The sequence below is a fragment of the Chroicocephalus ridibundus genome, chromosome 21 (assembly GCF_963924245.1).
Source record: "Chroicocephalus ridibundus chromosome 21, bChrRid1.1, whole genome shotgun sequence".
Taxonomy (NCBI): Eukaryota; Metazoa; Chordata; class Aves; order Charadriiformes; family Laridae; genus Chroicocephalus; species Chroicocephalus ridibundus.
In genome coordinates this window covers 3,591,132-3,603,707 of record NC_086304.1, presented here as the reverse complement: position 1 = coordinate 3,603,707, position 12,576 = coordinate 3,591,132, and the positions used below count along the sequence as shown (strand labels likewise).

Genomic DNA, 12,576 nt, shown 5'->3' with positions numbered 1-12,576 from the left:
CGCGGCGGGAGGAGGAAGGAGCCCCGTGGCTGCGGCACCCACAGCCGGGCCCTGCACAGGCTCTTGGGGAGGCCTTGCGTGCCCTCTGTGCACGCAGAGAGGGCAAGGCGAGGGGTACGGAGAGCAGGGCACTGAGTAGGGCTGGCTGGGCAAAGGGCAAGCGGCGGGCGGTGTGGGCAAGGCGGTGGCTCTGTCCCCTCCAGCTGCGGGGCAGCTCTGGGAAGAGGGCACTGCTCGGCTGGGGCATCTCCCCCTCGCTCACGACACCTCTCCTTGCGGCCGTGTCTTTCAGGCTCAGCTCTCTCACAGCAACGATGTCTTGCTACGACCTGTGCCCACCAAAAACCAGCGTCGCCGTCCCTCAGCCCATCGCTGAGAGCTGCAACGAGCTGTGCGCCCGCCAGTGCCCCGACTCCTCGGCCTTCATCCAGCCGCCCCCGGTCGTGGTCACCTTCCCCGGCCCCATCCTCAGCTCCTTCCCCCAGCAAGCCGTGGTGGGCTCCTCCGGAGCACCCGCCTTTGGGGGTTCCCTGGGGCTGGGGGGCCTCTACAGTGCCGGGGCCACCCGGGGCTCGGGAGGCCTCTGCACCTTTGGCAGACCCTACGCTGCTCCTGCCTGCAGCCCTTGCGTCTTGCCCCGCTACACCAAGAAGCTCTGGGACACCTGTGGGCCCTGCTAGACCCAGCCCCAAAGACCCCAGAGCCTCTGGGCCACCTCCGCTTCACGCCCCCTCTCCTTTCTCCTCTCCTGCCCCGCTCTCCATGACACCACTCTGCCTTGCTCTGGCCCGTGCCCACATGCACAACTCCACCAGCGTCCCACCGGGCACTTGCTTGTCTCTGCAACGACCACCGCCTGCCAGAAGCCTGAAGGAGCAGCTCTCTTGAAGCCTGGGGGGACAACCTGCCTGCCTCTGCCTTCCGTGTCTTTCTCCGTTCAATAAAACAAGCCTGCCTCCAACCCCTGCCTCTGCGTTTTCCCTCTCAAGGCCCAGGGTGGGCTGCAGGGCGTGCTCGCCCTGCCCGTGCTCGCCGCCAGCCGGGCCAGGGCAGTCTCTCAGCCCCAGCAGAGCCAGGCCCAGCTGCCTTTGGGGACAGCCCCCAGCCCTGCCATCTCTGGCCACACACGCTCCAAGGGCCCTGCCTGAACACAGGCTGCTCCCGTCCTGCAGGACATGCAGCTCCAGGGTGTTTGCAGACCTACAGCCTCCCTGCGCCTGAGCCAGGAGCAATTCCCGCCATGGCTCCAGCCCCTTTGTGTCTCTACGACTCTGCCAAATGCCCTATGACAAAAAGCAAAGGGCAATATTTCTTTTCCTCTTTACTACCCCGTTCCCTTTGGTTCCCTTTGGTTCCCTTCCCGCTTCTTCTCACCCTTCCTTCTCCCCTTCCACCTCCTCCTTCCCTTTCTCCACTCCTGCACAGACTGAAAACGCTCCATGCTCCTCCGTTCTCTTCCACAGACAGCCCTGGGGCGTTTGCAGACCTCCAGCCTCCCTGCGCCTGAGTGCGGCTGCCCCAGGGGCCGGGAGCCTGCCAGGAGCAATTCCTGCCGTGGCTCCAACCTCTTTGTGTTGCCCGACGTCTGCTAAAGGCCCTGGGAGGAAAAGCAAAGGGGAGGCTCCCGCTACCCCTTCCTCTTCCCTATCACCTTCCCATTCCCTTTCCTCTTTTCTTCCCCTTTCGTTCCTTCTTCTTCTTCCTCCGCTTCTACTTCTTTCTATTCCTTTGCCCTCGGATTCTCCTTCCTCTCTCCTTGCCCTTTGCTCCTTCACCTTCTCTTTCCCCTTCCACTTCCTCATCACCTTCTCACGGCCACAACACACCAACACACTCCATGCTGGTCAGCTCTCTGGCCCAGACAAAAAAAAATCACAGAAATCACAGCCTGATTATTGTGGCAGGAGCCTTTGCAGGGCATCTTGTCCTGCTGCCGCCTCCAGCAGCGTTGCCCAGAGCCAGCTGCCCGGGACCATCGCCAGAAGACTTTGGCAAACGTGCAAGGATGGAGACCCCCGCAACCTCCCAGGTCAGCCGCTGCCGCTGCTCGCTCACCCTCACAGTGCAAAGAGTGGTTTGGGATTTGGAGGTGGAACCTCCTGCGTTTCAGCTGGTGCCCGTTGCCTCTTGTCCTGGCACTGGACACCTCTGAAAAGAGCCTGCCTCCATCTTCTTCACGCCTTCCCTTCAGGCACGTGTGCACCTCGAAGAGACCCCTCCCACCCCTGGAGCCTCCTCAGCACCAAGAGGAACAGTCCCAGCTCTCTCAGGCTCTCCCCACAAGAGACCTGCTCCCTGTCCCTGCATCACCTGCGTGGCCCTTTGCTGCGCTCTCTCCAGTAGCCCCACATCTCTCCTGTGCTGGGGAGCCCAGCGCTCCACACAGCACCACAGATTTGGCCTGGCCAGCGCTGAGAGGAGGGCAAGGATCCCCTCCCTCACGTGCTGGCCACACTCCTCCGCATGCAGCCCAACACACCGCTGGCTGCCTTGGCCCCAAGCCACCTTGCCAACTCATGCTCACCTTGCTGTCCCCCAGGGCCTTTCCTGACACGCTGCTCTCCAGCATTGACGGCCATTTCCCAAGCCTTGGCTTGAACGCTGGCTCTCGTCCAGCCTCCTCTGTGCGGGTGCCCAGAGCTGCTGCCTTGCTTCTGCAGAGCAGCGGGACCCGGCAGAGCTGGTGCCACTCCTGGGCGGAGAAGGCCAGGCAAGGAAGCACTGCCAGCCCCTCTCCTGCCCTCTGCCCTTTCCCCACATCCTGCAAGCCCCACCAAAAGGCTCTCTCTCCCCTGCCTGCTGCCTCCAGCCTCCCTCTCCCCAAACCGCCCACCCTCTCCCAGCCTGGGAAGCTCAGGAACAGCATTTGCCCTCCCACTGCTGCTTGGCCCCCGCACCGGCGGTCTTCCCAACTTGCGACAAGGAGGGAGGGAGACGTGACTTGCATGCAGGAAACCTTTATTGTGCCCAGAGGGGCAGGAGAGAGCGACAGAGAGACGGTGGGCAAGACCCGACCCAGAGAGGCTGGATGCCACGTGTAGCAGCAGGCAGAGGAACCTTCTGCAGGGCATGGCTTCTCGCTCCAGATGGCTCCTTGGTGCAGCATTCCAGATGTTGAGGACTTGGCCCATCAGCCCCGCAGAGCCTTTTGGGTCCAGCTCCTTCCCTGAGCGAGAGCTGGGAGGCAAGGGCAGGAGAAGAGGCCAGGGAAGGGCCAAGGGTGTGCGGCACGGCGAGTGCCCCGTGCCCTCCAGCTCAGCCCTGCATGGCTGGTTGTGGCGTTGGCGTTTGGGCTGGGGGCAGCGCCCGGGTCTGGGCTGGGTCTAGCAGGGCCCACAGGTGTCCCAGAGCTTCTTGGTGTAGCGGGGCAAGACGCAAGGGCTGCAGGCAGGAGCAGCGTAGGGTCTGCCAAAGGTGCAGAGGCCTCCCGAGCCCTGGGTGGCCCCGGCACCGTAGAGGCCCCCCAGCCCCAGGGAGCCCCCAAAGGCGGGTGCTCCGGAGGAGCCCACCACGGCTTGCTGGGGGAAGGAGCTGAGGATGGGGCCGGGGAAGGTGACCACGACCGGGGGCGGCTGGATGAAGGCCGAGGAGTCGGGGCACTGGCGGGCGCACAGCTCGTTGCAGCTCTCAGCGATGGGCTGAGGGACGGCGACGCTGGTTTTTGGTGGGCACAGGTCGTAGCAAGACATCTTTGTGCGGGATGAGATGGTGCTCTGCAAGAGGGCAGAGATGGTGAGAGAGCAGCAGAGGGGAGCGCCCAAGACAAAAGAACCCAGGTCCTTGCAGGGGTCCAGGAGGAGAAGCGCTCGCGGACTTACCCTGTTCCTCGAGGAGAAGGCAGCCAGAGCAGTGGTTGGGAGAGCGTGGCAGAGGGAGAGCTTTTATAGTGGCCCCGCCATTGCTCAGCACCACCTGGGCCAATCTGCAGAGGCGGCACTCCCTGCTGCTGAGGAAGATGGGGCTGTCCTTCTGCCCCTCCCTGAGTCAGCATCCCCTCGCCACACCAGCACATGCCGCTTCCCAGGCTTTCCTCCCCTTTCTGCTTCATGGACTAAATGAGAGCAGGCATCTCCCTGCCGGGGGCGCGCACAACAGGAGAGGGCCCTGCTCCTGCAGCTCCTCGCTGCCTGCCTCGTGCTCTGCCCTCCAAAGAGAGCTGTGCCCTGTGCCCGCAGCCAGGCTCTGCTGGCAGGAGAGCCGCGAGTGCCAGCGGGGCCAGCCCAGCCGGGGGCTGCTGTGGTCGCGCCAGCAGACGGAGCTCCCATGTCAAGAGCACGCCAGGGGCAGCCCCTGACCGGCACCATCTCCCAGCAATGGGCTTGCGGGGACACTTGAGAGGGCTTTACAAGGCTGGGGCAGGGCTGGCAGGAGCCTGTGCCCTGTGGGTCCAGGTGGGTGTCCATGCTCCTTGCACCATGTACCTCCGGGAAGAGCACGAGGGGTCTTTCTCCCCCAGGCTTGCACAGGTCCATGGCCAGGGCCCGCAGGCGCATGGAGGCCGGCTCCGTTGGACTGGCGAGTGATGCATCGTGCTGAGCAGGCAGTGTCCGAGAGGAGTGCCTTTCCTTTGGCATTTCGTAACCTCGCGCCTCGGCAGATAATAGCCACACAGTGTACGTCATGTGGGCGCTGGCATGCGGGAGGCCTTTGCAAGGCTGCCTTCTTGGCCAGCACCACGAGCCCGGACTTCCCTGTGGCACTGCAAAGAAGGCCCGGGTCTGCCCCGAGAGCAAGCCCTTGGGGAAGAGCTATGGCACGCACGGCGCCTGCAGTCAGCCTTTGTCACGCTGCGTGCCCTCTTACGCAGCGAGATAATGAAAAGACAGCGGGGCTCATTTGGCCCATGAGGTGGCAGCTGGCAAGCGTGCGAGCGGGGTAATTGCAGGGGCTGATAGAGCGGGTTGGGGCTGCTGAGGAAACGGCGTCAGCAAAACAGCCCCGTGCCACGCAGGGAGGAGGCAGGGGCTTGGTTGCCACGGGCCACGTGCCCCCGGCGTGGCCAGCTCCTCCCCACGCTCGCTGGAGCAGCATAAAAGCGCTGGCCTGGCCGAGCGCTGGCATCCAGTGCTCCTGCCTCGCTCTGCTCAGGAAAAGGGTAAGTGGTGCCTGTGGGTCTGTGCCTCCTCTGGCAGGGGCCGGCGTGGGGCGTCCCTGGCCAGGAGAGCCCTGACGGCAGCGGCCACGCTGGCAGCAGCCTTGGACGGCCAGGGCGCGCTGAGCCGCGGCGGGAGGAGGAAGGAGCCCCGTGGCTGCGGCACCCACAGCCGGGCCCTGCACAGGCTCTTGGGGAGGCCTTGCGTGCCCTCTGTGCACGCAGAGAGGGCAAGGCGAGGGGTACGGAGAGCAGGGCACTGAGTAGGGCTGGCTGGGCAAAGGGCAAGCGGCGGGCGGTGTGGGCAAGGCGGTGGCTCTGTCCCCTCCAGCTGCGGGGCAGCTCTGGGAAGAGGGCACTGCTCGGCTGGGGCATCTCCCCCTCGCTCACGACACCTCTCCTTGCGGCCGTGTCTTTCAGGCTCAGCTCTCTCACAGCAACGATGTCTTGCTACGACCTGTGCCCACCAAAAACCAGCGTCGCCGTCCCTCAGCCCATCGCTGAGAGCTGCAACGAGCTGTGCGCCCGCCAGTGCCCCGACTCCTCGGCCTTCATCCAGCCGCCCCCGGTCGTGGTCACCTTCCCCGGCCCCATCCTCAGCTCCTTCCCCCAGCAAGCCGTGGTGGGCTCCTCCGGAGCACCCGCCTTTGGGGGCTCCCTGGGGCTGGGGGGCCTCTACGGTGCCGGGGCCACCCGGGGCTCGGGAGGCCTCTGCACCTTTGGCAGACCCTACGCTGCTCCTGCCTGCAGCCCTTGCGTCTTGCCCCGCTACACCAAGAAGCTCTGGGACACCTGTGGGCCCTGCTAGACCCAGCCCCAAAGACCCCAGAGCCTCTGGGCCACCTCCGCTTCACGCCCCCTCTCCTTTCTCCTCTCCTGCCCCGCTCTCCATGACACCACTCTGCCTTGCTCTGGCCCGTGCCCACATGCACAACTCCACCAGCGTCCCACCGGGCACTTGCTTGTCTCTGCAACGACCACCGCCTGCCAGAAGCCTGAAGGAGCAGCTCTCTTGAAGCCTGGGGGGACAACCTGCCTGCCTCTGCCTTCCGTGTCTTTCTCCGTTCAATAAAACAAGCCTGCCTCCAACCCCTGCCTCTGCGTTTTCCCTCTCAAGGCCCAGGGTGGGCTGCAGGGCGTGCTCGCCCTGCCCGTGCTCCCCCCCAGCCGGGCAAGGGCAGTCTCTCAGCCCCAGCAGAGCCAGGCCCAGCTGCCTTTGGGGACAGCCCCCAGCCCTGCCATCTCTGGCCACACACGCTCCAAGGGCCCTGCCTGAACACAGGCTGCTCCCGTCCTGCAGGACATGCAGCTCCAGGGTGTTTGCAGACCTACAGCCTCCCTGCGCCTGAGCCAGGAGCAATTCCCGCCATGGCTCCAGCCCCTTTGTGTCTCTACGACTCTGCCAAATGCCCTATGACAAAAAGCAAAGGGCAATATTTCTTTTCCTCTTTACTACCCCGTTCCCTTTGGTTCCCTTTGGTTCCCTTCCCGCTTCTTCTCACCCTTCCTTCTCCCCTTCCACCTCCTCCTTCCCTTTCTCCACTCCTGCACAGACTGAAAACGCTCCATGCTCCTCCGTTCTCTTCCACAGACAGCCCTGGGGCGTTTGCAGACCTCCAGCCTCCCTGCGCCTGAGTGCGGCTGCCCCAGGGGCCGGGAGCCTGCCAGGAGCAATTCCTGCCGTGGCTCCAACCTCTTTGTGTTGCCCGACGTCTGCTAAAGGCCCTGGGAGGAAAAGCAAAGGGGAGGCTCCCGCTACCCCTTCCTCTTCCCTATCACCTTCCCATTCCCTTTCCTCTTTTCTTCCCCTTTCGTTCCTTCTTCTTCTTCCTCCGCTTCTACTTCTTTCTATTCCTTTGCCCTCGGATTCTCCTTCCTCTCTCCTTGCCCTTTGCTCCTTCACCTTCTCTTTCCCCTTCCACTTCCTCATCACCTTCTCACGGCCACAACACACCAACACACTCCATGCTGGTCAGCTCTCTGGCCCAGACAAAAAAAAATCACAGAAATCACAGCCTGATTATTGTGGCAGGAGCCTTTGCAGGGCATCTTGTCCTGCTGCCGCCTCCAGCAGCGTCGCCCAGAGCCAGCTGCCCGGGACCATCGCCAGAAGACTTTGGCAAACGTGCAAGGATGGAGACCCCCGCAACCTCCCAGGTCAGCCGCTGCCGCTGCTCGCTCACCCTCACAGTGCAAAGAGTGGTTTGGGATTTGGAGGTGGAACCTCCTGCGTTTCAGCTGGTGCCTGTTGCCTCTTGTCCTGGCACTGGACACCTCTGAAAAGAGCCTGCCTCCATCTTCTTCACGCCTTCCCTTCAGGCACGTGTGCACCTCGAAGAGACCCCTCCCACCCCTGGAGCCTCCTCAGCACCAAGAGGAACAGTCCCAGCTCTCTCAGGCTCTCCCCACAAGAGACCTGCTCCCTGTCCCTGCATCACCTGCGTGGCCCTTTGCTGCGCTCTCTCCAGTAGCCCCACATCTCTCCTGTGCTGGGGAGCCCAGCGCTCCACACAGCACCACAGATTTGGCCTGGCCAGCGCTGAGAGGAGGGCAAGGATCCCCTCCCTCACGTGCTGGCCACACTCCTCCGCATGCAGCCCAACACACCGCTGGCTGCCTTGGCCCCAAGCCACCTTGCCAACTCATGCTCACCTTGCTGTCCCCCAGGGCCTTTCCTGACACGCTGCTCTCCAGCATTGACGGCCATTTCCCAAGCCTTGGCTTGAACGCTGGCTCTCGTCCAGCCTCCTCTGTGCGGGTGCCCAGAGCTGCTGCCTTGCTTCTGCAGAGCAGCGGGACCCGGCAGAGCTGGTGCCACTCCTGGGCGGAGAAGGCCAGGCAAGGAAGCACTGCCAGCCCCTCTCCTGCCCTCTGCCCTTTCCCCACATCCTGCAAGCCCCACCAAAAGGCTCTCTCTCCCCTGCCTGCTGCCTCCAGCCTCCCTCTCCCCAAACCGCCCACCCTCTCCCAGCCTGGGAAGCTCAGGAACAGCATTTGCCCTCCCACTGCTGCTTGGCCCCCGCACCGGCGGTCTTCCCAACTTGCGACAAGGAGGGAGGGAGACGTGACTTGCATGCAGGAAACCTTTATTGTGCCCAGAGGGGCAGGAGAGAGCGACAGAGAGACGGTGGGCAAGACCCGACCCAGAGAGGCTGGATGCCACGTGTAGCAGCAGGCAGAGGAACCTTCTGCAGGGCATGGCTTCTCGCTCCAGATGGCTCCTTGGTGCAGCATTCCAGATGTTGAGGACTTGGCCCATCAGCCCCGCAGAGCCTTTTGGGTCCAGCTCCTTCCCTGAGCGAGAGCTGGGAGGCAAGGGCAGGAGAAGAGGCCAGGGAAGGGCCAAGGGTGTGCGGCACGGCGAGTGCCCCGTGCCCTCCAGCTCAGCCCTGCATGGCTGGTTGTGGCGTTGGCGTTTGGGCTGGGGGCAGCGCCCGGGTCTGGGCTGGGTCTAGCAGGGCCCACAGGTGTCCCAGAGCTTCTTGGTGTAGCGGGGCAAGACGCAAGGGCTGCAGGCAGGAGCAGCGTAGGGTCTGCCAAAGGTGCAGAGGCCTCCCGAGCCCTGGGTGGCCCCGGCACCGTAGAGGCCCCCCAGCCCCAGGGAGCCCCCAAAGGCGGGTGCTCCGGAGGAGCCCACCACGGCTTGCTGGGGGAAGGAGCTGAGGATGGGGCCGGGGAAGGTGACCACGACCGGGGGCGGCTGGATGAAGGCCGAGGAGTCGGGGCACTGGCGGGCGCACAGCTCGTTGCAGCTCTCAGCGATGGGCTGAGGGACGGCGACGCTGGTTTTTGGTGGGCACAGGTCGTAGCAAGACATCTTTGTGCGGGATGAGATGGTGCTCTGCAAGAGGGCAGAGATGGTGAGAGAGCAGCAGAGGGGAGCGCCCAAGACAAAAGAACCCAGGTCCTTGCAGGGGTCCAGGAGGAGAAGCGCTCGCGGACTTACCCTGTTCCTCGAGGAGAAGGCAGCCAGAGCAGTGGTTGGGAGAGCGTGGCAGAGGGAGAGCTTTTATAGTGGCCCCGCCATTGCTCAGCACCACCTGGGCCAATCTGCAGAGGCGGCACTCCCTGCTGCTGAGGAAGATGGGGCTGTCCTTCTGCCCCTCCCTGAGTCAGCATCCCCTCGCCACACCAGCACATGCCGCTTCCCAGGCTTTCCTCCCCTTTCTGCTTCATGGACTAAATGAGAGCAGGCATCTCCCTGCCGGGGGCGCGCACAACAGGAGAGGGCCCTGCTCCTGCAGCTCCTCGCTGCCTGCCTCGTGCTCTGCCCTCCAAAGAGAGCTGTGCCCTGTGCCCGCAGCCAGGCTCTGCTGGCAGGAGAGCCGCGAGTGCCAGCGGGGCCAGCCCAGCCGGGGGCTGCTGTGGTCGCGCCAGCAGACGGAGCTCCCATGTCAAGAGCACGCCAGGGGCAGCCCCTGACCGGCACCATCTCCCAGCAATGGGCTTGCGGGGACACTTGAGAGGGCTTTACAAGGCTGGGGCAGGGCTGGCAGGAGCCTGTGCCCTGTGGGTCCAGGTGGGTGTCCATGCTCCTTGCACCATGTACCTCCGGGAAGAGCACGAGGGGTCTTTCTCCCCCAGGCTTGCACAGGTCCATGGCCAGGGCCCGCAGGCGCATGGAGGCCGGCTCCGTTGGACTGGCGAGTGATGCATCGTGCTGAGCAGGCAGTGTCCGAGAGGAGTGCCTTTCCTTTGGCATTTCGTAACCTCGCGCCTCGGCAGATAATAGCCACACAGTGTACGTCATGTGGGCGCTGGCATGCGGGAGGCCTTTGCAAGGCTGCCTTCTTGGCCAGCACCACGAGCCCGGACTTCCCTGTGGCACTGCAAAGAAGGCCCGGGTCTGCCCCGAGAGCAAGCCCTTGGGGAAGAGCTATGGCACGCAGGGCGCCTGCAGTCAGCCTTTGTCACGCTGCGTGCCCTCTTACGCAGCGAGATAATGAAAAGACAGCGGGGCTCATTTGGCCCATGAGGTGGCAGCTGGCAAGCGTGCGAGCGGGGTAATTGCAGGGGCTGATAGAGCGGGTTGGGGCTGCTGAGGAAACGGCGTCAGCAAAACAGCCCCGTGCCACGCAGGGAGGAGGCAGGGGCTTGGTTGCCACGGGCCACGTGCCCCCGGCGTGGCCAGCTCCTCCCCACGCTCGCTGGAGCAGCATAAAAGCGCTGGCCTGGCCGAGCGCTGGCATCCAGTGCTCCTGCCTCGCTCTGCTCAGGAAAAGGGTAAGTGGTGCCTGTGGGTCTGTGCCTCCTCTGGCAGGGGCCGGCGTGGGGCCTCCCTGGCCAGGAGAGCCCTGACGGCAGCGGCCACGCTGGCAGCAGCCTTGGACGGCCAGGGCGCGCTGAGCCGCGGCGGGAGGAGGAAGGAGTCCTGTGGCTGCGGCACCCACAGCCGGGCCCTGCACAGGCTCTTGGGGAGGCCTTGCGTGCCCTCTGTGCACGCAGAGAGGGCAAGGCGAGGGGTGCGGAGAGCAGGGCACTGAGTAGGGCTGGCTGGGCAAAGGGCAAGCGGCGGGCGGTGTGGGCAAGGCGGTGGCTCTGTCCCCTCCAGCTGCGGGGCAGCTCTGGGAAGAGGGCACTGCTCGGCTGGGGCATCTCCCCCTCGCTCACGACACCTCTCCTTGCGGCCGTGTCTTTCAGGCTCAGCTCTCTCACAGCAACGATGTCTTGCTACGACCTGTGCCCACCAAAAACCAGCGTCGCCGTCCCTCAGCCCATCGCTGAGAGCTGCAACGAGCTGTGCGCCCGCCAGTGCCCCGACTCCTCGGCCTTCATCCAGCCGCCCCCGGTCGTGGTCACCTTCCCCGGCCCCATCCTCAGCTCCTTCCCCCAGCAAGCCGTGGTGGGCTCCTCCGGAGCACCCGCCTTTGGGGGCTCCCTGGGGCTGGGGGGCCTCTACGGTGCCGGGGCCACCCAGGGCTCGGGAGGCCTCTGCACCTTTGGCAGACCCTACGCTGCTCCTGCCTGCAGCCCTTGCGTCTTGCCCCGCTACACCAAGAAGCTCTGGGACACCTGTGGGCCCTGCTAGACCCAGCCCCAAAGACCCCAGAGCCTCTGGGCCACCTCCGCTTCACGCCCCCTCTCCTTTCTCCTCTCCTGCCCCGCTCTCCATGACACCACTCTGCCTTGCTCTGGCCCGTGCCCACATGCACAACTCCACCAGCGTCCCACCGGGCACTTGCTTGTCTCTGCAACGACCACCGCCTGCCAGAAGCCTGAAGGAGCAGCTCTCTTGAAGCCTGGGGGGACAACCTGCCTGCCTCTGCCTTCCGTGTCTTTCTCCGTTCAATAAAACAAGCCTGCCTCCAACCCCTGCCTCTGCGTTTTCCCTCTCAAGGCCCAGGGTGGGCTGCAGGGCGTGCTCGCCCTGCCCGTGCTCCCCCCCAGCCGGGCCAGGGCAGTCTCTCAGCCCCAGCAGAGCCAGGCCCAGCTGCCTTTGGGGACAGCCCCCAGCCCTGCCATCTCTGGCCACACACGCTCCAAGGGCCCTGCCTGAACACAGGCTGCTCCCGTCCTGCAGGACATGCAGCTCCAGGGTGTTTGCAGACCTACAGCCTCCCTGCGCCTGAGCCAGGAGCAATTCCCGCCATGGCTCCAGCCCCTTTGTGTCTCTACGACTCTGCCAAATGCCCTATGACAAAAAGCAAAGGGCAATATTTCTTTTCCTCTTTACTACCCCGTTCCCTTTGGTTCCCTTTGGTTCCCTTCCCGCTTCTTCTCACCCTTCCTTCTCCCCTTCCACCTCCTCCTTCCCTTTCTCCACTCCTGCACAGACTGAAAACGCTCCATGCTCCTCCGTTCTCTTCCACAGACAGCCCTGGGGCGTTTGCAGACCTCCAGCCTCCCTGCGCCTGAGTGCGGCTGCCCCAGGGGCCGGGAGCCTGCCAGGAGCAATTCCTGCCGTGGCTCCAACCTCTTTGTGTTGCCCGACGTCTGCTAAAGGCCCTGGGAGGAAAAGCAAAGGGGAGGCTCCCGCTACCCCTTCCTCTTCCCTATCACCTTCCCATTCCCTTTCCTCTTTTCTTCCCCTTTCGTTCCTTCTTCTTCTTCCTCCGCTTCTACTTCTTTCTATTCCTTTGCCCTCGGATTCTCCTTCCTCTCTCCTTGCCCTTTGCTCCTTCACCTTCTCTTTCCCCTTCCACTTCCTCATCACCTTCTCACGGCCACAACACACCAACACACTCCATGCTGGTCAGCTCTCTGGCCCAGACAAAAAAAAATCACAGAAATCACAGCCTGATTATTGTGGCAGGAGCCTTTGCAGGGCATCTTGTCCTGCTGCCGCCTCCAGCAGCGTTGCCCAGAGCCAGCTGCCCGGGACCATCGCCAGAAGACTTTGGCAAACGTGCAAGGATGGAGACCCCCGCAACCTCCCAGGTCAGCCGCTGCCGCTGCTCGCTCACCCTCACAGTGCAAAGAGTGGTTTGGGATTTGGAGGTGGAACCTCCTGCGTTTCAGCTGGTGCCCGTTGCCTCTTGTCCTGG

General features: G+C 64.0%; 5 protein-coding genes across 5 annotated transcripts; 3 read left to right on the top strand and 2 right to left on the bottom strand.

Annotated features, from left to right (window-relative positions):
- Positions 1–304: 304 nt before the first annotated feature.
- On the top strand, positions 305–680 carry LOC134525927 (scale keratin-like). The gene has a single exon (XM_063357245.1). It carries the CDS (start codon positions 315–317, stop codon positions 678–680), a length of 366 nt encoding a protein of 121 aa, XP_063213315.1. The 5' UTR covers positions 305–314.
- Positions 681–3,323: 2,643 nt separating this feature from the next.
- Positions 3,324–4,622, bottom strand: LOC134526124 (uncharacterized). The gene is given in 4 exon segments (XM_063357629.1): positions 3,324–3,695; positions 3,698–3,731; positions 3,821–3,969; positions 4,422–4,622. Coding segments are annotated over 4 exon segments (756 nt in total).
- Positions 4,623–5,524: 902 nt separating this feature from the next.
- LOC134525934 (scale keratin-like) lies at positions 5,525–5,900 on the top strand. The gene has a single exon (XM_063357258.1). It carries the CDS (start codon positions 5,535–5,537, stop codon positions 5,898–5,900), a length of 366 nt encoding a protein of 121 aa, XP_063213328.1. The 5' UTR covers positions 5,525–5,534.
- A 2,643-nt stretch (positions 5,901–8,543) lies between these two features.
- LOC134526123 (uncharacterized) lies at positions 8,544–9,842 on the bottom strand. Its single transcript, XM_063357627.1, is given in 4 exon segments — positions 8,544–8,915; positions 8,918–8,951; positions 9,041–9,189; positions 9,642–9,842. Coding segments are annotated over 4 exon segments (756 nt in total).
- Positions 9,843–10,744: 902 nt separating this feature from the next.
- Positions 10,745–11,120, top strand: LOC134525935 (scale keratin-like). The gene has a single exon (XM_063357259.1). The coding sequence runs from the start codon at positions 10,755–10,757 to the stop codon at positions 11,118–11,120; it is 366 nt and encodes a 121-aa protein (XP_063213329.1). The 5' UTR covers positions 10,745–10,754.
- Positions 11,121–12,576: the final 1,456 nt, after the last annotated feature.